This window comes from Aquarana catesbeiana, linkage group LG01 (genome assembly GCF_042186555.1).
Source record: "Aquarana catesbeiana isolate 2022-GZ linkage group LG01, ASM4218655v1, whole genome shotgun sequence".
NCBI lineage: Eukaryota > Metazoa > Chordata > Amphibia > Anura > Ranidae > Aquarana > Aquarana catesbeiana.
The window spans coordinates 870,826,422-870,852,930 of record NC_133324.1 but is presented as its reverse complement, the minus strand read 5'-3'; the positions used below and the strand labels follow the sequence as shown (position 1 = coordinate 870,852,930).

The window sequence follows — 26,509 nt, the reverse complement described above, 5'->3', positions numbered from 1 at the left end:
GTGAATGTATTGAACTACAAGTACTGACAGCCTTTGCGGCTGATGGCTTGTAGTTCTCAATGAACTATCAGAGCGCTGTTGAGAGCTGTAGTTGTTCATTGAGTCTTCCCGATAGTGTTACTGCCTGCCCGTACAAGGTATTAGCAGACAGCTTACACAGACAGTCTGCAGGTGCCCTGCATTGCACCCGCAAAAAACCTAAAAAAAATATGCATTTATTATTTGTATTTTTTTTTAATGGTGAACTTATTCTTTAAGTAATACCGATCACAGAGCTGCATTAGTTTGTGTCTTTTACATTTACTTAGAGTTCAGCTTTAATGAACTACATTTATACATAATGTATTTTAGTATATTGTGTAAATATGTTCTGTATAATTTGTATACTACCCAGAGAGGATAGGTTGCGTCGTTGTGTATACAGTAAACAGTACTGTGACTGAACTTAGCAGAAGGTAATTGGTTGGTGTGTGTAACATAAAGCTAATCGAATTACTTACTTTTTTAGTAACTTGGTACATGACTACCAGTGGTATTTTTCTAAATGCATGTTTAAGCACTAAAAATATTTTTCCTAATGTATCCTTACCTGGGATTGTTCAATCTCTGCCTTGTTTAATTTGATTCCAAGGATCTCTGCTGCGACTCTCTGAAAACACAGGAAAACCTACAAAGGAAAAAAATGAGAGTTTAAATGATTAAAAGCAGACATCCTCCAGTTACTTTCAAATAAATCAAGTCTTTCCTGAATTGTAAACACTGACGATATGTAAACGTAGAATTTATACTCAACAGTCCTTAAAATAACTTTAGCTTTGAAATTGGTGTCTTTTTAATACAGAAAAGTGTTGTGTTTAGCCATTGAATTCCAATACATATACCAGATTTGTTTCATGGAACGTACATTTGTCTCTTTGTTTTACAGTGAATATGGCAAACCTCACTAATTTAAAACATTAGGTATTAAACAATGGAGAGTAATGAAGAGATCTGCATCCATAGTACTACTAGAGACCTGGAAAAGCCTCATTTAAATACCGCAGACTTGCAACTAACATGTCACGCTGACCATTTCACCTGTAGCACCTTCAAAAGTAATCAGCAGTTCAGAAGGCAAACAAATGACCTCTTAAACTTTTACTATGAATATTTGCAGGTAAGAAAGTTGGGCGTGACTTGTGGCCCCACTGAATAATATATATAGGGCAAAACTAGAGTTCTACCTCTCCATTTAACAATCCAATGCAACCCAGTAGAAGCAGTGCCATGGATTGGGATGGTTGGGCACAACAAAAGTCTATAGAGGCCTCTATATAGCATTTAAGTTACCTCTGTCGTCACTGACCTTAGACAGTAATCAGTTTAACCAAATACACTTCTTAGCCATTTTGTCATCATCTTCCCTGTCCAATCAGTGTCCTGGTGAGAGGAGAGACCATCTCTAGCTTCAGTTGCACAAGAATGAGATTCTGCCATAGTATTGTAGAATTATGCAGACATTCCAAAATTATAATCACAGACCTGACCAAAACCAACTTTCCAACTGGACATTTGACCATGTTCTAAATAGCATTTATTTATTCACTAAAGAGAAGAGTGAAAATTTAGATTTTCTTTCCAGGTAATTGAGATTTGCCAGCTTACATGAAAATTTGACAGCTATTCTGACCCTTCCTACACCAGTTTCATTCCTCAGGGACTGCAGGTAACAAATTTAACCTGTCGCCAATGCGCAAGTAAAAACCTGTTGGCATTTCATGAAACTATTGAGATAGAACATCAATCTGGAAGAATACATATTGCAATGCGGGCAGCAACAGCAAAATAGGGGATTACCTGAGTTTGAATATATTGACAAATGGGAATAGGCTGCACAGAGAATTATTTAGTATATCATCCTTTATGATTACTGTTACATGTCAAATATCAAACTCAGAAAATGCAAACCTTGAGCTAGCCATACTGTCGATGGATCAAAATTCGATCAGTTCAGCAGAAACTGGCCATATTTTGATCAATCTATGGTTGTTTTTGTTCCAGTGAAATTGCTCTAATGATCGACTTCTCTCGAGCCAGCTTGTTAGAAAATTTTCCTTCGATCAGGGTATTAGAAAAATGGAAAAGTAATGGCAAAAAAAGACAGAGTAGTCCATCGAGTCTGTAAATTTTTTATTTTTGGTTTTCTTTTGTTTTAATTGTCTGGGTATAGTTTGTCCCAAGTATGTTTAAAGCCATTTACTGTTGACTGGTCTCACTACCGCTGGTGGAAGTTTATTCCAAGTACCCTCTCAGTAAAATAATACTTTCTAAGATTGGTTTTGAATTTTCCTCCAGTTAGTTTAAGATCATATCCCAGTGTTCTTGATTTTGGTTTAATATTGAAAAAACTGCCCTCCTGAACCCTAATTACGCCCTTGATGAATTTAAAGGTTTCAATCAGGTCTCCCCTTTCCCTTCTTTCCTCCAGACTGTACATATTAGGTTCCTGAAGTCACTCTCAATATGTTTTATCCCCCAAAACGTTCCACTATTTGTGTTACCCATCTCTGGACTCGTACTATCTTATCAATACTGTATCTTTGTGTAAGTGAGGTCTCCAGAACTGGACTAAAGATCTATATAGGGGAATCGGGAGTCTCGTTCCTCCTGCTGGTGATCCCTCTAGTGATGCATCCTAGAATTGCTCATTTTGCAATCATCCGAAATTAGTACCCCCAAATCTTTTTCTTCTGTAGTGCTGGCTAACACGGTACCCCCAATGTTGTACTCAGGGGATCCTTTTTCCCTAGGTGCATATTTTACATTTTGAATCAATGAAGTGAAGTTTCCGCTGCTTTGACCAATTTCTCAGCAATGCCAAATCATGTACCATGTTACAGACACCTCCAGGGATGTCAACCCTATTACACACTTTTGTGTCATCATCAAAAAGACATACCTTCCCAAACAACCCTTTAGTTATATATACATATAGATTAAATAGAACAGGACCCAGTACAGAGCCTCCTGGTACACCACTAGTAACTGCTTTCTGCTCTGAGTGAACCCCATTTACAACCACACTCTGGTATCTATCCTTTAGCCAACTGCATATCCACTGAACCACCCCAGGGATAAGTCCTAGCTTGTACTTCTGACAGTGAAGGGGTCAGTATACAATACTGTCAGTATGCTGTCAGTATACAGTGGCATAGTGGGGAGTATTACTCCATCCACCTCACTTGTGTAGATGGGTGAATATGTTCAGTTTTTTGCTAAGGGCCCACTGGCTGATCAAAAAGAAAACGGATCAATGTTTGACCAACCTTATTTACAAGGGTAGGGATTTTAAACCAGTAAATGTCAGGATCAAAATATAAGAACACATCAACCGATATTATAATGGCTAAAGAGTAATAAAAATTAAGTCCACTTTACCTGATTAGGAAGCCATTAAGTAAACAGGGTATTGCTAATAAAATCTGGTCAGCTATAAAATGAGGGTTCTGTGGTGCTATGGTTCTAGTCATGTCACTGGCAGATATAGGTACAATGCACAGCAGTGCTGACATCAGCAGAGTCTTCACTGAAAATTAAGACTCCAAAGACATCAGCACACACAATGGAGTGATGTTCTGGATCATCTAACATACCTACGTCCCGTGAATCAGGGAGAGTCATCAGACCTGCTTTATAAACCTTATATAGTCAAGTTTCTCCTGACCTAACAAAATTTACTCTACATCCATAATACCTTCCTTAAGCCCGGGTTCACACCACAACGGGCTGCGGATCGCACAGGAGCGCTGTGCGTCCCTGTTCACCATTTCGGGGACGAATCAGGGCCGATTCTATGCCTGAATTCGGCCCTGAAACGCAGCCAAAGACGCACAGCGTTTTTGTGCAGTGCGCACCGCAGCCGCCCCGGAGATATGTGAACTGGCTCCATAGGGAGCCAGTCACATTCTCCTGCTATGCGAATTAGAGGTGCGGAAACGCACCTCTAATTCGCATAGGTGTGAACCCGGGCTAAAGGACACCTCAATCTAGATTTTGGTCTGCTTTCATTTCAGCCAGGTTTGATACCTTCTATATTCTATCCCAAAGCTTAGCCGAGCACTCCTTCAATTGCCAACAAGCTCTATGATGCACCAGCAGAGAGTTGGAGTGCTCAGCTGAGATACCTTCTCAATTAGGTTCCACTTCAACTCTCAGAATGGCAGAGCCATAGAGGAGCTATAATATGCTGTATTTGAGCAGGCAGGAAACACAAATGTGAAAAACACTATGGGGTTGATTTACTAAAACTGGAGCATGCAAACTCTGGTGCAGCTCTGTATAGAATCCAATCAGCTTCCAGTTTTGTCTCTCAAAGCTTAATTTAACAAGGTTAAGTTAGAAGCGGATTGGCTATCATGCACAGCTGCACCAGATTTTGCACTCTCCAGTTTTAGTAAATTAACTCCTATGATCGTTGCAGCAAACATTCACTCTCAACACAAAAAGCTAAATAAACATATAACATAGTTTTACAACTTACAGAATCTCCAGTCTTTGCCGAGACAAAAAAGCTTCCGAGACCATTTTCTTGGCAAAACCTCTGGTGTTTATCTGCTTTTACCGTTCGCATGTGTTCCAAGTCAACTACAAAATAAATACTCAGAATAAACACATGAAAGTTCACACACACATAGTCTAGATACAGTATATACATAAATATAACGGAGATTTGGAGCAACAAATTTTGTCAATTCTAAGGCATTACACTACATCTCAATACTTTGATGAGCGGCCAATGCAGGAAATTAACAAGCAGCCTGCACGGTATTTTACATTAACATTATTCTTTTCCTCCCTGGCTGTTCACCCACAGGTTTATACATCTGTAAGATACATCTGAGGCACAACTTCGGGGTCTTTGATCTCAAAATAGTAACAGAGTTAAACACGGATGTATAGTTGGATGAAAATAAATCTCTGTTCAAAATGTCATACACTTTTTTGCTTAGTTTTTAATATAATATTTAAAGTCATTTTATAATACATTATGCTACTTACGAGTGCAAAAGCAGGTTACCAGAGTGGTGCTAATACATTTTAGGGATGGGGCCCCATATGTCAGGACAGCTTTTAAAAAAAAAAAAATTTAAAGGGCTTAGTGGCCGGATGTCTCCCAGCCCACTTGCATATGATCAGTTGCTAAGACCAACTTAACAATGTGTATGTACTGCCAGATCATTACAGTACTAAGGGCTAAGTGCCAAATATGTAAAGGCTTAAAGTAAACCTGTCACAAACCCAGGGAATTCAAAAAGAGCATATAAAAATGCTTAAGCAGAGGTCACCATCAGTAAAAATAGCAGATCAAATCAATCAATAGAGCCAGAGACAGGCAGCAGAACATATATTCAAATCTCAACATTTACTGTAAAAACTGTTCCTGTGTCTATTTCCTCCCATCTTTAAAACGTACTGGTTCAAGAGTCTTTCCAAAACATTGAATACCAATCAGTAGGCTTGGTATATGAGCAAGGAGGAAGTGCGAAGGGTAAGGCGCAACATTTCCAGTAAAAGTCGCACATAACTTTAGCTGTCTACATCTCTGATTGTTTTTGTTTTTTTTTACAGAAATAAATCCCTCTAAAAAAAGGGGGCGATACACTGCACTAGAATATAAAAAAAAATGTTATATATACATATACATACACACACACACATATACATACATACACACATACATACATACACACAATATCTCACAAAAGTAAGTACACCCCTCACATTTTTTTTAATATTTATTTATATCTTTTTATGTGACAACACTGAAGAAATGACACTTTGCTACAATGTAAAGTAGTCAGTGTACAGCTTGTATAATAGTGTAAAATTTCTGTCCCCTCAAAATAACTCAACCCACAGCCATTAATGTCTAAACCGCTGGCAACAAAAGTGAGTACACCCCTAAGTGAAAATGTCCAAATTGGGCCCAAAGTGTCTATATTTTGTGTGGCCACCATTATTTTCCAGCACTGCCTTAACCCTCTTGGGTATGGAGGTCACCAGAGCTTCACAGGTTGCCACTGGAGTCCTCTTCTACTCCTCCATGACGACATCACAGAGCTGGTGGAGGTTAGAGACCTTGTGCTCCTCCACCTTCCATTTGAGGATGCCCCACAGATGCTCAATAAGGTTTAGGTCTAGAGACATGCTTGGCCGGTCCATCACCTTTACCCTCAGCTTCTTTAGCAAGTCAGTGGTCGTCTTGGAGGTGTGTTTGGGATCGTTATGTTGGAATACTGTGGCCCAGTCTCCGAAGGGAGGGGATCATGCTCTGCTTCAGTATTCCTCATTAAATGTTGGCATTCATGGTTCCCTCAATGATCTGTAGCTCCCCATTGCCGGGAGCACTCATGCAGCCCCAGACCATGACACTCCCACCACCATGCTTGACTGTAGGCAAGACACACTTTTCTTTGTACTCCTCACCTGGTTGCCGCCACACACTCTTGACACCATCTGAACCAAATAATTATCTTGGTCTCATCAGACCACAGGACATGGTTCCAGCAATCCATGTCCTTAGTCTCCTTCTCTTCAGCAAACTGTTTGCGGGCTTTCTTGTGCATCATCTTTAGAAGTGGCTTCCTTCGGGGATGACAGCCATACAGACCAATTTGACGCAGCGTGCGGCGTATGGTCTGAGCACTGACAGGCTGACACCCACCCCTTCAACCTCTGCAGCAATGCTGGCAGCACTCATATGTCTATTTCCCAAAGACAACCTCTGGATATAACGCTGAGCACGTGCACTCAACTTCTTTGGTTCACCATGGGCGAGGCCTGTCTTGAGTGGAACCTGTCCTGTTAAACTGCTGTATGGTCTTGGCCACCGTGCTGCAGCTCAGTTTCAGGGTCTTGGCAATCTTCTTATTGCCTAAAACTAACGAATCACATGACACCAGGGAGGGAAAATGGCTAATTGGGCCCAAATTTGGACATTTTCACTTAAGGATGTACTCGCTTTTGTTGCCAGCAGTTTAGGCATTAACGACTGTGTGTTGGGTTATTTTGAGGGGACAGCAAATTTACACTATTATAGAAGATGTACACTCACTACTTTACATTGTAGCAAAGTGTAATTTCTTCAGTGTTGTCACATACAAAGATATAAAAAAAAATATTTACAAAAATGTGAGGGGTGTACTCACTTTTGTGAGATACTGTATATCTATATTTATATTAAGAAGCAGCCAGCATCAAGATACAGAGACCCCAAACAGAATATTATAAATAAAGTGTAGTGCTAGAAATAATTAATCCTGAGAAAATGAATAAAAACTTAGGAGAGGGAAATATTAAAAAGGGTTTTAATTTAGGTTTACAGTACATCTCTAAAGTACTCACAGCACTTTACTTTTTCCACATGTTGTTATGTTAAAGCCTTATCGCAAAATGGATTAAATTCATTATTTTCCTCAAAATTCTACAATGCCCCATAATGACAACGTGAAAGAAGTTTGACATCTTGGCATATTTATGAAAAAAAAAAAATCACATGTACAAGTTTTCGCAGCCTTTGCTATGTCACTCAAAATTGAGCTCAGGTGCATCCCGTTTCCACTGATCATCCTTGAGATGTTTCTACAACTTGATTGGAGTCCACCTGTGGTAAAGTCAGTTGATTGGACATGATTTGGAAAGGCACACACCTTTCCAGTTAACAATGCATCTCAGAGCACAAACCAAGCCATGAAGTCTAAGGAATTGTCTGCAAACCTCCGAGACAGGATTGTATCGAGGCACAGATCTGGGGAAGGGTACAGAAACATTTCTGCAGCATTGAAGGTCCCAATGAGCACAGTAGCCTCCATCATCCGTAAATGGAAGAAGTTTGGAACCACCAGGACTCTTCCTAGAGCGGGCCGCTTGGTCAAACTTAGCGATCGGGGGAGAAGGGCCTTAGTCAGGGAGGTGACCAAGAACCCATTGGTCACTCTGAAATAGGAGAACCTGACAGAAGAACATCTCTGCAGCACACCGAAGGACTCTCAGACCATAAGAAACAAAATTCTCTGGTCTGATGAAACAGGAGTGGCTATGGGACAACTCTGTGAATGTCCTTGAGTGGCCCAACCAGAGCCCAGACTTGAACCCAATTGAACATCTCTGAAGAGATCTAAAAATGGCTGTGCACCGATGCTCCCCATCCAACCTGATGGAGCTTGAGAGGTCCTGCGAAAAAGAATAGGAGAAGCTGACCAAAAATAGGTGTGCCAACCTTGTAGCATCATACTCTAAAAGACTTGAGGCTGTAATTGGTGCCAAAGGTGCTTCAACAAAGTATTGAGCAAAGGCTGTGAGTACTTATGTACATGTGATTTTTATTGTTTTTTATTTTTAATAAAATGTCAAAGATTTCAAACAAACTTCTTTCACATCGTCATTATGAGGTAGTGTTTGTAGAAGTTTGAGGAACATAATGAACTTAATCCATTTTGGAATAAGGCTGTAGCATAACAAAATGTGGAAAACGTGAAGCGTTGTGAATACTTCGCTGTCCGGATGCACTGTATTTACTTATATTACTAATCACGATTACATCACTATTTGTGTATATTTACATATATTATTATGGTATCACATGAATGAGGGTTTTTAATATTTCTCTTTCCTATGTTTTTATTTGTTGTCACTGTATTAATTATTTCTAGTGCTGCACTTTATTTATATTTTATAATAGAAAGAAATCCCTGCTTATGCAGTAATTTCCTGTTTTGCTCAGTTTGAACAGGTTCAATGTAAACTCAACTCCAGGCAGGATAAAAAAAAACATAAATGAATCCAATGATGTGTAAAAAAAGAAAAAAAAAAAAATCAGCAGTCTGGGTACAGGTCAATGTTATCAAAAAGTGCTTCTAAAGTCAAAAGTTTTTGTACCTTAATGCATTACCTGCATTAAGGTAAAATAACATTCCGCTAGCTGTTCCCCCCCATCCCCTCCCTAAATACTTACCCTAGTCCTGTATCGATCCAGTGCTGTGCCCGTCTGCAGCAGTGCTACGCTCTCTTCCTGCTCTCACAGTCACAGAGGCAGTAGTGAGAGCCAATGGCTCCTGCTGCTGTCAATCAAATCCTGGGTGGGAGAGAGTGGAGGGCAGGGCAGCCAAGCCAGGCGGGCTGTGTGTGTTCATGGACACACATAGCTTGATGTAGAAGCGCGCCTGTAGGTGTGCCCCCATAGCAAGTGGGCTCGCTCTGTGCAATACCATTGCACAGAGCAGGCAAGTATAAACCTTATTTTAGAAAAATCAATTGAGCCTTTAGTATCACTTTACCTATATATTAATCCAGAAATCTGACAGGAATGCCTGGATAACAATGAATGAACAAAATTAAATTTTTTTTGGCTGATAAAACAGTTCTCGTATACCTATTTTAGTTTTCATCTTGACTGGTTGCCTAGGTATTATTTTTAAAATTCTAAATATTTATTTGACTATATTGAGGCTGGGTTCACACTATTGCAAATCGGAACCGGGGAACCCAATAGCAGGAGATTTTGACCGGCTAAGTGCAAATTCGCCATGGAGCCCTGTGTGTCTTTTGGGTCCGTTTCAAGTCTGAATTCAGCCAAAAATTCGGGCTGAAGTCGGACCTGAAATGATGAACGGGGACGCACCAGACCCCTGATGTGAGCCGCATGCGAAGACAGTGTGAACCCAGCCTAAAAGTGCAGAGCTGTACATTTCTCTCTAGTGGCTGTTTGCATATCAGATACATAAAATTATCATCTTTGCTGAAAGACTGCTATGATAAAATCACCTTGAGTGACTTTAATTACTCAGAGCTATATGGCAGACTCTTGTCCATAATTGCAATGTAGATGCAGATACCTAGGAAATCAGGTGACAGGACCTCACGACCAGAATCCCTTAAACTGGCCACACAATTTATAAAAAGAACCCCACTATATTACCAAAAGTATTGGGACGCCTGCCTTTACACGCACATGAACTTTAATGGCATCCTAGTCTTAGTCCGTAGGGTTCAATATCGCATTGGCCCACTCTTTGCAGCTATACCAGCTTCAACTCTTCTGGGATTAGGAGTGTGTCTATGAGAATGTTTGACCATTCTTCCAGAAGCGCATTTGTGAGGTCAGGCACTGATGTTGGACGAGAAGGCCTGCCTCGCGGTCTCCGCTCTATTCGTCCCAAATGTGTTCTATCGAGTTGAGGTCGGGACAGTCAAGTTCCTCCACACTAAACTCTCTCATCCATGTCTTTACAGACCTCGTTTGTGCAAGGGTCGAAATCATTTGGTGGGGGGGGGGGGGATTATGATGTGGGGTTGTTTTTCAGTGGTTGTGCTTGGCCCCTTAGTTCCAGTGGTCTTAAAGGGGAATTTTATTTATTTTTTTTAAAGACTTTTTTTTATTGCATTTAAGTGTAAATGTGAGATCTGAGGTCTTTTTGACCCCAGAGATCACATTTAAGAGGTCCTGCAATGCTTTTTTCGATTACAAAGGATGTTTACAGTCCTTGTAATAGGAATAAAAGGGACCCCATTTTTTTTTTTTAATGGACAGTGTAAAAATAAAAAAATAAAAAGTTAAATAAATAATAATATAATAATAGAAAAAAAATGTAAAGCGCCCTGTCCCGCCAAGCTCGCGCGCAGTAAGTCATGCCGACATACGAAAACGATGTTCAAACCACACATGAGGTATCACCGCAATCGTTAGAGCGAGAGCAATACTTCTAGCAAAATACCTACTCTGTAACTCAAAACTGGTAACCTATAAAAATGTTTAAACATCGCCTATGGAGATTTTTAAGGGTCAAAGCTTGTCGCCATTCCACAAGTGGATGCAATTTTGAAGCATGACATGTTGGGAATCAATTTACTCGGCGTAACATTATCTTTCACAATATAGAAAAAATTGGGCTAACTTTACTATTGTCTTATTTTTTAATCCAAAAAAGTGTATTCTTTACCAAAAAATTGTGCTTGTAAGACCGCTGCGCAAATACGGTGTGACAAAGTATTGTAATGAACGTCATTTTATTCTCTAGGGCAGTAATGCGAACCTTGGCACCCCAGATTAGAGGTTGACTGATGTGGGTTTTTCTCTGGCCGATGGAGATGCCGATATTTAGAAATCGTGGCGGGCGATGGCTGATATATGATGGCGATTTTTTGGGGCTGATATTTTTTTTTTTTTCCCCTTCATCTCATAAAATCTAAGTTAGACCCCTTTCACACTGGGGTGTTTTTCAGGCGCTTTTTGGGCTAAAATAGCACCTGTAAAGTGCCTGCAAAACGGCTCCCCTGCAGTCTCAGTGTGAAAGCCCGAGTGCTTTCACACTGAGGCGATGTGCTGCAGGATGTTAAAAAAGCCTGCAAGCAGCATCTTTGGAGTGGTGTATACCGCTCCTTCACCACTCCTGCCGAGGCGCCTGCGAAGTGCTTTGGCAGCGGCGCTACACGGGCGCTATTAACCCCTTCATCGGCAGCTAGCTGGGTTATAAGCGCCCAGCTAGCAGCCAAATAGCGCTGCTAAAATGACGGTAAAGAGCAGCTAAAACTAGCAGCGTTTTACCGTCAACGCCTGCCCACTCCAGTGTCAAAGCAGCCTTAAGTAATAAGTAACACTAATAAAAAAATATATATAATGTTTGTGGGTGCTAAGTGATTTTCTAGCAGAAAATACAGGATTTTTACTTGTAAGCAACAAGTGTCAGAAAAGATTTAGGTCCCTTTCACACGGGCGGATAGAATTGGGCTTTTAGCTGCGGTCAGATGAAGTTATCTACTTCAGCTAAATGCACACAATGCTTTCCTAAGGCCCCATTCACACACTGTGTCTAGAGACAGTTTCATTACATGCGGTTTTGTGCAGATAGAAAAAATAAAGTTGACTGCGTCCAGGAACGATTTAGCGCAGCTATCTGCACATAACTGCATGTAATCGCAGTGTACCATTTCTCCTTCAGATAGCAGCGGCAACAAGGAAAGAAAAATAACAGGGAGCACATCAGAAATGGCAAGAATGTTCCAAACGCAGCTAAATGCAGCCGCACGTAAACGCACATAAACGCAGCTAATCGCAATGTACAACTGCAAGTGAACGCTGTGCCAGGATTCTCTGAATTTCAAAATAACAAAACATGCTTTTAACAGCGGCAGAACAGTCGCCGTGTGAAAGGGGCCTTAGTCTTTAAATGGTTAAACTGAGCACTCCTACACACGGAGTTCAGTCCATTGATAAGTATAAACATTGTATCTCTCTGCTTCTTTTCTCAGACTTGGCAGGCTGCCCTGATAAGAGAGACAAGTCGCTCCACGGGAAGACTTCAGGCAACTTGCATTGACTTCTATTACAGAAGTCATTTGCAAGTCGCACTGAAGTTTTAAATCTGCCTTTTTTATCAGCACAATCGGCTGATGCCGATTAATTAAAAAATGCCAACTATCGGCCGGCCGATATATCGGTCGACCTCTACCCCAGATGTTTTGGAACTACATTTCCTATGATGCTAAACTACACTGCAGAGTGCATGAGCATCATGGGAAACGTAGTTCTAAAACATCTGGGGTGCCAAGGTTCGCCATCACTGCTCTAGGGTATCATTATATATTTTTTTTTACCCTAGGGTGTCTGAAAAAAATAAAAATATATAATGTTTGGGGGTTCTAAGTAAATTTCTAGCAAAAAAAAAATATTTTAACTTGGCTTGGTCCTCAAGTACCGTATTTATCAGCGTATAACACGCACTTTTTCCCCCTTAAAATCAGGGGGAAAGCGTGGGTGCGTGTTATACACCGATCGCCGCTGATCTCCACCGATTGTGAGCGGAGCGATTGCCGCGGAGATACACATAGCCGAGTGTACTCGGCTCTTCTCGGCTCCGCTCACAGTCACACCCAGTCCCGCCATTGGACCTATGTTATGTCCATCAAAGGGCGGGACTGGTCGTGACTATGAGCGGAGCCGAGAAGAGCCTAGTACACTCAGCTATGTGTATCTTGGCTCCACCCAGTCCCTGCGATCTCGGCGGTGCTCGTTCCGCTCCGCCGAGTCCCTGAGATCTCAGTGGCGCCATATTTAGATCTGTCCAAGGCTGTAATGAAAAGGCTGCAATGGACACCGGGGGGCAAGGCTGCACTGGGGCAAGGCTGCACTGACAAGGCTGCAATGGACACTGGGGCAAGGCTGCACTGACAAGGCTGCAATGGACACTGGGGCAAGGCTGCACTGACAAGGCTGCAATGGACACTGACAAGGCTGCAGATGGACACTGACAGGGCTGCAGATGGACACTGATAAGGCTGCATTGATGGGCATTTAAATGTAAGTTTCTTTTCCTTAAACTTCCCTCCTAAAATTTTTTTCCTTAAAATTCCCTCCTAAACTTGGGGTGTGTGTTATACGCCGATCAATACGGTAGTTAATATCTGTAAAAAAAACAAACAAAAAAAGTAGAAAATAAGTTTGAAAAAAAATGCTCTACAGGTTAGATGGGGCATTGACAATAAATGTGTGATGTTCTTTCCAATATGTCCATGTCAACTATTTGGGGAGGGGGGGGGAGAGTTGAGGTTCATTACCCATTTTTTCATTGGTTTAGAAAATCTTTTAAAGGCAAAATAAAACAAATGGCAGTATTCGTCCATTAATTGAATCAGCATAGACTCCTCAGTATCTATGTCCAAGTTGTTTTACCAATTCCTATGTGGGTTACACACTTTCTATAAAACCCACTCTTGCGCCTTAGCAGCGGAGAATATGTTAGTGTAGCAGATATATTCATGTGGATTTAAGCGGGCCATGAATACATAGAAAGTAGGAAATGCTGTGTAAGCTCTTTGCAAAACACTTGTAGCAGTCAACATACTTTATTTCCAAGGGCAAATGTTAATCCCATAAGCTCACACTGCAAAAAGAAGTTGTATTAAAAACAGAAAATGCATAATTTAAGTGTGAGGTATATTATTTAGTTTTTACTATTATATACCCACTGGAAGCTGAGCCAAGCCTAACAAACAATGCCATGTTTCATAGGAAAGGGCATGGCACTCGAGCCGTGTGCAAGTTTTATTGTCCGCATTCCAATTCCGCCAAATCTGATCCTGAGGTGACTGGAAGCTACACTGAACAGTTTGCCCATTTACTGCACTGCAGTCCCTATAATGGTGTTGACTCAAAGCTGTCAAATTATAGGGCAAATATATTCACAAGCATTTAAGGACAAGCAGGCTCTTTGAGTAAATACAGGGAAAAAAACTTAAACTGATTTCCTGAGGAAGGGACCCAACTGGCTTGTAAAAACCTGTAAATTTGCAAATCTAGTAAGTCTGCATAATGGTGTCATTTGATTATCAACTAAAATGTTCACTTTACTCCATAAAAAGCTTTATTTAAAAAAAAAAAAATGATATTGGAGGTCTTTAATTTGTATACTCTGGAGATGTATGTTGTTCTAGCCCAGCATTCCAAAGCCATACTTCGCTGTGTGAATTAGCTAATAGGGCTTTACTGCAACATGCTGGGAAGCCATAAAGTGCTGCTGCATTAGGCCGCTTACAGCTGCACCGCAGAGCTGCTGCAAATTAGCATCTTAAATGGATCGTTCTGAACGAGAGGTCTGTCTGGCTCTTATAACCTGTGACAAGATGCCTACTTGTGCTCAGAGAAAACTGCGATGTAAAATGTGAGGAGGACTCCATAATATACTTATGTTTCTGAATGCCAAACCTCGGCCTATGGCAATTGCAATAAATACATTGCTTTAGAGTGCAAGCTCCCATGAGCAAGGACCTCCTAATCCTCTTGTATTGAAATGTTCTGTGACTGTACTGTCTCTCTTTACTTTGGAAAGCTGTGTGCAAACAGTGGTTGTAAAGCCTAAACATTTTTGTTACCTTACCTTAAGGCATTCCTTGCGTTAAGATAACAAATGTTTAGCCATCAGCATCCCTCCTCACCGCCCGCCTTCACTTACCTGAGCCCTCATTTGATCCAGTGCTGTGCACATCTGCAGCTCTTCTCTCCCCTCACTTCTGGGTCTTGCTGGCTTTGCTGGGGCACTGGGAGCCATCAATCAAAGCCAGTGACGAGGGAGCGGGGCCAAGTCCTGCTGTCTGTGTCAATGGACCTGCTCGGCAGCGGGCAAGCACGAGTGCCCCCATAGGAAGCGGCTTCCACTGCACAGAGCAATTAAGTATAGACATGTTTGTTATTTAACCACTTCCCGCCCGCCATATAACAGAATGACGTGCGCAAAGTGGTTATGTTATCCTGACTGGATGTCGTAGGATGTCCAGCAGGATACGCCTCGGGGGCGCGCAGCGCCGATTGTTGGTGTGGTGTGTCAGTCTGACACACCACATCACCGGTCTTGGTAAAGAGCCTCTGACGTAGGCTCTTTACCATGTGATCAGCTGTGTCCAATCACAGCTGAACACAACGTAAACAGGAAGAGCCGTGTATCGGCTTTTCATCCACTCGCGCTGGCAGACGCGAGTAGAGAAGAGCCGATCGGCTGCTGTCCTGACAGGGGGCTTTGCGCTGATTATCTCCCCCCCAAGGATGCCCACCTGGAAAGCCCACCCAGGACCACCAGGTATGCCCACCCATGACCACCAGCTTTGCCAATCTGTGCCCATTAGAGGTGCCAATCAGTGCCCATCAGTAATGCCTGCTAGTGCCTCCTCATCAGTGCTGCCTATCAGAGGCATCTATCAGTGCCCATTAGTGCCACCTATCAGTGCCACCTATAAGTGCCCATCAGTGCGGCCTTTCAGTGCCCATCAGTGTCGCCTATCAGTGCCACCTATGAGGGCCCATCAGTGCTGCATATTAGTGCCATCTCATCAGTGCCACCTTATCGGTGCCCATTAGTGTAGCCTCATCAGTGCCCATCAGTGAAGTAGAAAACTTACCCGTTTACAAAATTTTATAACAGAAACAAAGAAAAACTTTTTTTTTTTTTTTAATTTTCGGTCTTTTTTTATTTGTTTAGCAACAAAAAAAAACTTCAGTGGTGATCAAATACCTCCAAAAGAAAGCTCCATTTGTGGGAACAAAATAATAAAAATGTTGTTTGGGTATAGTGTTGCTTGACTGCGCAATTGTCATTTAAAATGCGACAGCGCTGAAAGATGAAAATTGGCCTGGTTAGGAAGGGGGGAAGTGCCCTGTACTGAAGTGGTTAAAAAAAAAAAAAAAAAAAAAAAAACACTTTTGCAATCACTTTAACCACTTCAGCTCTGTAAGATTTACCCCCCTTCCTAACCAGGCCATTTTTTGTGATATGGCACTGCGTTACTTTAACTGACAATGGTGTGGCCATGCTAATCTGTACCCAAATAACATTTATGTCCTTTATTCCCACAAATAGAGCTTTCTTTTGGTGGTATTTGATCACCTCTGCGGTGTCTATTTTTTGCGCTATAAACAAAAAATGATATGAGCAAAGTCCAGAAGTAGCAGAGAGAGAAAAATATCACCGCTCTGAAAGAGGTCTGAGGAACAAACATTTTCTCCGTGCTGGAAGTAACAGGTGCAGGCAATGCTGGTAATTGAGAGGTAAGCAAGAAATCCTGGACAGCCGCACTCAAAAGTAATCTTCGATCTTTATTTAAATATAATCATAAAAATACATGCCACAGCATCACAAAGCAGGAACGCTAATGCGTTTCACACTGTAGTCAGTGCTTAATCATAGCTCATGAGCTATGATTAAGCACTGACTACAGCGTGAAACTCGTCAGTATTCCTGCTTTGTGATGCTGTGGCATGTATTTTTATGATTATATTTAAATAAAGATCGAAGATTACTTTTGAGTGTGGCTGTCCAGGATTTCTCGCTTACCTCTCAATAAACAAAAAAAGACCGATCATTTTGAAAAAACAAAACAGTACTTTTTTAATTTTGGCTATAAAATAAAATCTAGTAAAAAGTCAAATTTCTTCATCAATTTACGCCAATATGTACAGTGAGGGAAAAAAGTATTTGCTCTCCTGATGATTTTGTACATTTGCCCACTGACAAATGATCAGTCTATCATTTTAATGGAGGGTTTATTTTAACAGTGAGAGACAAAATAACAACAAAAATATCCAGAAAAACGCATTTCAAAAAAGTTATAAATTGATTTGCATTTCAATGAGTAAAATAAGGATTTGACTCCTTCGCAAAACATGACTTAGTACTTGGTGGCAAAACCCCTGTCGGCAATCACAGAGGTCAGATATTTCTTGCAGTTGGCCACCAGGTTTGCACACATCTCAAGGGGGATTTTGTCCCATTCCTCTTTGCAGATCCTCTCTAAGTCATTAAGGTTTTTTAGGCTGACGTTTGGTAACTCGAACCTTCAGCTCCCTCCACATATTTTCTATGGGATTAAGGTCTAGAGACTGGCTAGGCCACTCCAGAACCTTAATGTGCTTCTTCTTGAGCCACTCATTTGTTGCCTTGGCTGTGTGCTTTGGGTCATTGTCATGCTGGAATACCCATCCACAACCCATTTTCAATGCCCTGGCTGAGGAAAGGAGGTTCTCACCCAAGATTTGACGGTGCATCGTTCCTTTTATGCAGTGAAGTTGTCATGTTCCCTTAGCAGAAAGACACCCCCAAAGCATAATATTTCCACCTCCATGGGCAGCATCCCTCCTCCTCCAAACTGTGCGAACTGAGCTGATACCAAAGAGCTCGATTATGGTCTCATCTGATCACAACACTTTCACCCAGTTCTCCTCTGAATCATTTAGATGTTCATTAGCAAACTTCAGACGGGCCTGTACATGCGCTTTCTTGAGCAGGGAGACCTTGGGGCGCTGCAGGATTTAAATCCTTCACGGCGTAGTGTGTTACCAATTGTTTTCTTCGGGACTATGGTCCTAGATGCCTTGAGATCACTGACAAGATTCTCCCTTGTAGTTTTGGGCTGATTCCTCACTGTTTTCCTGATCATTGAAACGCCATGAGGTGAGACCTTGCATGGAGCCCCAGACTGAGGGAGATTGACAGTTATTTTGAGTTTCTTCCATTGCGAATAATCGCACCAACTGTTGTCACCAAGCTGCTTGGCAATGGTCTTGTAGCCCATTCCAGCCTTGTGTAGGTCTACAATCTTGTCCCTGACATGAATGGACAGCTCTTTGGTCTTGGCCATGGTGGAGAGATTGGAATCTGATTGATTGATTGCTTCTGTGGAATGTGTATACAGGTAACAAGCTGAGATTAGGAGCACTCCCTTTAAGAGAGTGCGCCTAATCTCAGCTCCTTACCTGTATAGAAGACAACCAGTAGCCAGAAATCTTGCTGATTGATAGGGGATCAAATACTTAGTTCATTATAATGCAAATCGATTTAGAATTCTTTTGAAATGCGTTTTTCTGGATATCTTTGTTGTTATTCTGTCTCTCACTGTTAAAATAAACCTACCATTAAAATGACAGACTGATCATTTCTTTGTCAGTGGGCAAACGTACATCTAAATCAGCAGGGGATCAAATACTTTTTTCCCTAATCGTATTCTGCTACATATTTTTGGTAAAAAAAATAAAATAAATCTCAATAAGCATATATTGATTGATTTGCGCAAAACTTAGAGTGTATACAAACTATGGGATATACAGTATTTATCGCCGTATAACACGCACAGGCTTATAACACGCACATTCATTTTAAGAGGGAAGTTTCAGGAAAATACCCTAAATTTTAAATAAGGAACTTTGAAGCAAAATAAGGGTCAGTGCCCATCTGCAGCCTCACCATTGCCATCAATGCCCACCTGCAGCCTCACAAGTGCCATCAATGCAGCCTCATCAGTTTGCATCAATGCAGCCCCACCACTGCCAACAATGCAGCAGCCTCACCATTGCCATCAATGCAGCCTGATCAATGCCCATCTGCAGCCTAGAGGGGGCGGGATGAGCGCCGACAGGTTACAGGTTACATACAGTGAGAATCTCCTACGATAGACAGAACAGTGGTCCAATGGAGGCCCAGGAGACGGGACTTCCTATTACAGAGGCGGCTAAGTAAACAGGAGATTCTCACTGTATGTAATCTGATGGCATTCGTCACGCCCTCCCTCCCTGTCCCCTCTGAGGCAGCTAAAATTGGAGTATTGGCTAATAACACGCACACGCTATTTGCACCCAATTTTCATGGTGAAAAAGTGAGTGTGAGTGCCAATAAATAGAGTATTTATGGAATTTTTAATTAATTTTTTTTGTTACCATTATTGGCGGCTATCAGCGACTTATAGTGGGACTGCGATATTGCGGTGGACAAATTGGACACTGACACTTTTTTGGGGACCCATGACATTATTACAGTGATCAGTGCTAAAAATATGCACGGTCACTATACTAATGACTGGCTGGGAAGGGGTTAACATCAGGGGCAATCAAAGGGTTAACTGTGTGCCTAGCTGGTGTTTTACTGTAGTGGGGGAGGTGCTTTTACTAGGGGAAGGCATGGATCCATATTCCTGCTTTGCAGGAACACAGGATCCATGCCTTCCTTACTGACAGAATGGCAAACTGCCTTGTTTACATTGGCAGATCACCGTTCTGCCTGTGTACCGAACGTTTAGCGGGTGCCAGTAAACATCGGGTCTGCGGGAACCGCTGATCAGCTCTCGCTGCGTAGAATCACAGCGGGAGCATGCCAACAGCGGCGAGCACTCGCACACCGATACCCAGAAGTGCAGGATCACGTATATATACGGGAACCTGCGTGGCCTATGTGTAGCTGTAAAATTGCCTTTAGATTGGTTGACAAGTGGTAAAAGCAGAACTAAACTGTATCTGAGTATCACAAACTGAGAACACTTTTACTCATTTTTAATTTTCAAAGCAAACTCACCTATCCATCCATGTCTCCACAAATTATTTTGTTGAGAAATTGCTTTGAAAAACACCCCCTAGCTTTCTAGCTGTGGCCATCTTGATTAAGGTCAGAAACTTCATGTAGCATTTACTTCTTAAAATCCATCTGCCCTTAGCTCAAGCTTGCAGACAGGAAACCAATCTGGGTGTAGGATTAAAATTACAACTGTATTAAAAGAGTACAAGTGGCTCACATTAAAACAAGACAAAACTCACATTAAAACAAGATATGTACGCATATTACTCCTATGGCTGCCGTGTAGCCGCTGGATCCAACAGTTCGAGTGGTGATCTCCTGCCACACACCTGGATCCAGCAGCTACACGGTGGTCATAGGAGTGATATGCACACATGCTGCAGAGCACAATGGCCTCCATAATCCCTAAATGGAAGACAGATTGGGCCGAAGGTTTACCTTCCAACAAGACAATGACCCTAAGTACACAGCTAAAATAATGAAGGAATGGCTTCACAACAACTCCGTGACTGTTCTTGAATGGCCCAGCCAGAGCCCTGACTTAAACCCAATTGAGCATCTCTGGAGAGACCTAAAAATGGCTGTCCACCAACGTTTACCATCCAACCTGACAGAACTGGAGAGGATCTACAAGGAGGAACGGCAGAGGATCCCCAAATCCAGGTGTGAAAAACTTGTTGCATCTTTCACAAAAATACTCATGGCTGTATTAGATCAAAAGGGTGCTTTTACTAAATACTGAGCAAAGGTTCTGAATGCTTAGGACCATGTGATATTTCAGTTTTTCTTTTTTTAATAAATCTGCAAAAATGTCAACAATTCTGTGTTTTTCTGTCAATATGGGGTACTGTGTGTACATTAATGAGGAAAAAAATGAACTTAAATGATTTTAGTAAATGGCTGCAATATAACAAAGAGTGAAAAATTTAAGGGGGTCTGAATACTTTCCGTCCCCACTGTATTTTGTTTTAATGTGAGTTGTCACCTGTATGCTTTTAAAAAAAATTGTAATTTTAATACTACACCCAGATTGGTGCCCTCTTTTGTTCTTGTGTTGTTGTAGAGATCCCTTCAGTCTCTAAAGAGCTGCCATTAGCATGTTGCCCACTTTTAAGGAACGGTTTGGGACTTCTTTCATGCTATTTTTACCCATGGACTTTTAGTTGCTAGGCTTATCCACCACCAGCGCCATCTACATATGTTTACTTATGCAGACAGGAAAGTGTGCTTAGCTGAAAAAGCTCTTCCTCCCCTCCTCCAAATTAAAAAAATAAAAATGATGATGCCCATAAAGACCTCCTGGGATGTATGACATAATGTTGGCATAGACCAGAAACCAGGAACAACTTAAATATAAAATAAGAAAAAGGAAAAAAAAAAAAAAAAAAGATTAAAACAAATACAATATACCTTCATATCTATTTAGTAATGCTAGCAGTAGAATGATAAAATAGTTAATGTTTATTGAGAGAGTTTAGTTCTGCTTTAACAAATCCTGTATAATAATAATAATATGAATACATGTAAGATATTATTTTCTATCGAAACTAGATATCTATTTTAAAGCCCATTTGAGGATATTATCAACTCAGCCCCCACCTCAACTAAACATCAGCGTGAAAAAAAAAAAAAAAAAAAACACATCCAAATGCCCACTTTACTTGCCCGAAGCCAAGGTCACATAAAGATTGCTTTCTCTCCTTCAGGTGTCCACCTCACTGCCTGGGCGATGTGGACACCTCCTGTTGGTGGAGGTGAGACTTCCAACTTACATAGACAGGAAAACATGTTATACTTACCAGCTCTGATGCAGTGGTTTTGCACATCTGCTCTCCTGGCCCCTCCCTCCTGTCGAGTGCCCCCACAGCAAGCAGCTTGCTATGGGGGCACCCAAGCCAAGTCACTGCTCAGTGTGTCCATTCAGACACTGAACCCCGATTCGGCCCTGTCCCCCCTCTCTCCTGATTGGCTAACTGACTTTGACAGCAGCGGGAGCCAATCAGGAGGAGAGTCCCGGATGGCCGAGGAAGTCGTGGACATCACTGGAGAGAGATGGGGCTCAGGTAAGTATTAGGGGGGCTGCTGCACACAGAAGTTTTTTTATCTTAATGCATAAAATGCATTAAAGCGGGGTTCCACTCTCTCTGATAATTTTTTTTTTTTTTGCTAATGACATTGATTGCTATATAGCAATAGGGAACTCACCTGCCCCGTTTTTCAGTGACATTGCGTTTTTTTTTTCTTTAATAAAGTAACTTTTAAAACGAACTGTTCATGGTTGTCATCTTGCCTGTGGGCATGTGAAACCCACAGGCATCCTCTTCCGGGATACGGCGCTGCTGATCGACCAGCATGCACCGCCCGTTCTTTTCAGTTCTCGCGCATGCGCATTAGACCGCAATTGGCGCGCCGTGCCTGTCGTAATGACGTCACTCCCACTATGGAAGTCTCTCGAGAACTCTTGCAACAGGCGGCCGCACTGACTCCTGGGAACAATGACACAAGCTCCCAGGAGCCAGTGCGGCTTACAGGAAGTGAGTAATTAGCCGCTCCAGACACGCCCCTAACCGCAGCCTATGCTTCCTGCAGAAAACAAAGACAGCTGGAAGAACAAAGGTAAAGGCTGTAAAAAAAAAAAAAAAGTGCCGTTTTGTCATTAGGACATTGCGGTAATCAGCTGCAGTTAGTGTAGGAAAATCGGGTGGAGCTCCGCTTTAAGATAAAAAAAAACCTTCTGTCTTTACAACCCCTTTAAAGGTGAGGGGACCAGTGCCCAAACAGATAACAAGCAGGGCAGAAAATTAGCTTGACTCACAGAATAAACTGTAACTTTGATCCAATACATTGCCGGATGACTTAGAAAGGATTTGGAATTAAGACTGATGAGTAAGGTAATTGTATAATGCACAATTTAAACTTAATTTTGCTAGGAGTTGGGCTTTAACGAAAGAAGCAATTTAAAGTGGTTCTAAAGGCTGTTTTTTTTTTTTGTTTTTTTTTTGCCTTATTGCATTCTTTGCATTAACATGAAAAAAAAAATCTTTCAAATAATGCTTTCTCCCAGTCCCCCAACTAAATACTTACCCGAACCTCATTTCGATCCAGCTCTATGCCAGAGAGCAGCGGTGCTCTCCTCTCTCTCTTCATTGGGCATGGAGGTATTCATAATGGCCAACATGATGACCTTTCTAATGCCCTGATTATTATTATTATTATGCACCCTAAATTAACAGAACTGAATTCTTAACAGAACAGAATTCTTAAATAGCTGTAGCGGCAGTTACTTGTTCCTAGTAGTATTGAAATGTTTTAAAGCAATGGATAGTGCCTTCACACGGGGGGTCCATAGCTCTGTGTAGGATACAACTTTAGAAACTTGCAGCTTACAATGCACGTTCTTTGCTCCTGCCAGCTGAACAGAACAGGGGGAGAGCAAAAGAAAAGTATATGTTGCTGGGAGGGGCTAAATTAAAGTGAGCCTTTTCTTTTGCCAAAATAGTGGTTTACTTTAAGGTCAGGCCCCCAAAAAGAAATAGTCAAACTGATATTACTGAACTGGCAGTGCACGTTCATTGGGTATACTGAAAATTCCTGCCAAATCAGGTGAAATTGGAGCTCTGACTGGCCTTGCAAGCACCACCTGGCTTGATAAAAAACTAGTCCAGCCCACAGGCTGAATGAGAGAAAATCTGACCATGCTATTAGTTAATCGATTTCCACTATCTAGGTTATTATTTTCATCCCTGCTGGTGTTAATTCAATCATGGAATTCTGACTAGTGCAAAACCAGGGATGAAGGGATAAGAAACCTAACACACTATCTGTACATTGTAAGGGGAGCAATAGGCAACAGTTTTAGATAAGATAAAACAAATGCAATAAATCACCATGTGTAATGGTAAATGCTTACATTAGGCTAAACACAACTGGCATTCCTAATAGACAGATGTAAATTATTACATTATATGCTTCTTTTTTCAAAACTGAAAACAATCTGGTTTAATTTGTGACATATAATGAACAATGTACATGTCTAATAAGACTTTGTAACACACACAGTTCTTTAGATCTTTCCAAAAGGGCTTTAAGGTTTTACACGCAACAGATTTATTAGCAATAGTTACATTATAGGCAGAAATTATTATATACACTATTACTTTTGTATACTTCTTAAGAGATGCAGGGCTTAGAATTTAAGGGGTCTTAAGCAGTTTATGGGGATAACTTTCCAGAAACATCATTTTTTTGCCTGCTTGGTTCATGTTTAAAAAAAAAAAAAAAAGTGGGTATTGGGCCAAATGTATAAAACCGGAAGAGAATATTAAAATGTGTACAAATCATGTCTTCTTTAGAGTACACTGAACTATGCATGCACAGCTCAGTGTACATACTCTGCACACCTTGGTGGCAGAATAAATGAACTCCCATGCACATGTGCAGGAGCTACATCATTCCTCTATCAGCTAATCAGGACTGCCAAAGACCCAGAACCCGGAACAAGCAGGGAAGTTGTCAGCATTGGCAAGGAATCTTGCGAACATGGCATCACTGGAGCAGAGGCATTTGTGGACTGTTTATTTCCCCTCCAGTGACACAATATCATTGCTCTCCCTTGTGGCCTGATTTTCCACCTTTGCCATGTTTTTTTCTTCCAAGTTTGGAATCTTTGGCAATCTTGATTAGCTGGCCAGAATCACGTGACTTCAATGCATGTGAAAAGGAGTTAACTCATTCTGGCACCAATGAAAGCCAAGATAGTACATTAAGCTGTGCATGTGCACAAACGTGCTAGCAGGCAGGTAGGACACTTCTACTGCAGAAGAGACAGAGTCTCCTCTGCAATAAGGATGAGCTCTGGCGTGTTCGCACACTCCCCGTGCCGAGCCCACCAGGAAGTCGGCACGGCGCTGCACTAATCACAGGTAGTGAGATATTTTCCCAATGTGCGACTGCAGAGATCGGGAAATGTCTCACTGCCTGTGATTAGCGCAGTGCCATGCCGACTTCCTGGCGGGCTCGGCACCTGGAGTGTGCGAACACGCCGGAGCTCATCCTTACTCTGCAATAGAAGCCTTCCTGCTACCAGTTTTTTTTTAAAGCTACAAAAGTTCCATTTTACTAAAGTTAACTTGTCATTGGCTGCTACAGGTTAACCACTTCAATACCGGGGACTTTCACCCCCTTCTTGCCAGGCCAATTTTCAGGTTTCAGCACTGTCATACTTTGCATGACAACTGCATGGTAATGCAACACTGTACACATGAAATTTTAATCATTTTTTTGAGACAAATAGAGCTTTTTTTTAAAGTTATTTAATCACCACTGTGTTTTTTATTTTTTGCTAAACAAATGAAAAAAGACCAAAAATGTTGAAAAAAAAGTTTCTTTGTTTCTGTTATAAAATTCTGCAAATAAGTATTTTTTTTCTTCACTGACGTGCACTGATGCGGCTCCACTGATGGGCACTGGTGAGGCTGCATTGATGGGCACTGGTGAGGCTGCATTGATGGGCACTAGTGAGGCTGCACTGATGATCAGTGTAAATAATGTATTGAGAGCCTTGCCAGTAAAGGGCAAGTGTGATTGGCCCTTTACCACAATATGTGATCAGCTGTGTCCAAAGGACACAGCGGTCACAGAGTGCACCCAATGTGGGGCAGGGTTCTGAGAGGGTGTCCATCGACACCCTCCCAGAAATACAGAGCTGGGATTTGCTGTCTTTCAGCTGTAGCATGGTACTAAAGTGGTTAATGTACTTTGCATGCTTTTCCATTTCCGAAGTCAATCTTCAGGCAAACAGCAAACAGCTAAATACACAGTATGTTTAAATGTATACATGTTTACTGTTTTACCTGCCAATATATTTGTAATTGCTTTTCTAGTGATTCATCTACCTCTGTGATGCCAGGGTGATCACTAACACTCCCTGGCTTAGTGGTCCTGCTTCCTTGATCACATTCTGCCTTTTGGAGTAGATAATGCTGTTTCAATGTCCAATACACATGCTGGAGGTGAAGAGGTGACAGTGGAAGTTGATGTTCGGAACCAAGAAATAAGCGTGTCACTTGCAGAGCATGCAGATACAGTGTGTAAATCTAATAAATGCAAGTGCTTTTGTATTTACATAATTAAGAAATAACATGTAATTGTTGGGCGTGTGCCACTTTAGGCAGAAAAAGATGAGCAAGAGGCCTCACAGAAAAAAAAACACTCTTAGGCCAGGTACCTAATGGCCTTTCTGTGCCATGTAAACTATTTGCTCAGTTTAGAAATATTTGAACCTTTAAGGGCTTTGCTCCTAGAACTCTCTCGAATGCCCGGAAAAAAAACAAAAAAAACAAACAAACGGTTCTTAAAAATATAATTATAGTCACTGGTACATAAAAATCATCAATGTATTGCGCTATTACGTAGAACACATATTATAAACACAATAATGTGTTCAATAGAAAATATGTTTCATATAAAGTAAGTGTATTTAGACATATACTTAAAGGGGTTGTGAACCTTCGTGGTTTTTTACCTTAATGCATTCTATGCATTAGGGGAAAAACCTTCCGTAGTGCTGCAGCCCCCCAGTGCCCCCATTTTACTTACCTGAACCCGGTTTTCTTCTACCCGGGGACGAGCACACCACCTCTAGCTGG

General features: G+C 41.5%; 1 protein-coding gene across 2 annotated transcripts in view; it reads right to left on the bottom strand.

Moving 5' to 3' along the window:
• RAB28 (RAB28, member RAS oncogene family) overlaps positions 1 to 26,509 on the bottom strand; it is a 175,395-nt gene that overhangs the window by 9,876 nt on the left and 139,010 nt on the right. For both annotated transcript variants that reach the window (XM_073610032.1, XM_073610024.1), the window contains exons 5-6: positions 4,520 to 4,623; positions 590 to 667 (exon numbers count right to left, since the gene is read on the bottom strand). In XM_073610032.1, the coding sequence (XP_073466133.1) occupies positions 590 to 667; positions 4,520 to 4,623 (182 nt within the window). The remainder of the gene's footprint in view (positions 1 to 589; positions 668 to 4,519; positions 4,624 to 26,509) is intronic.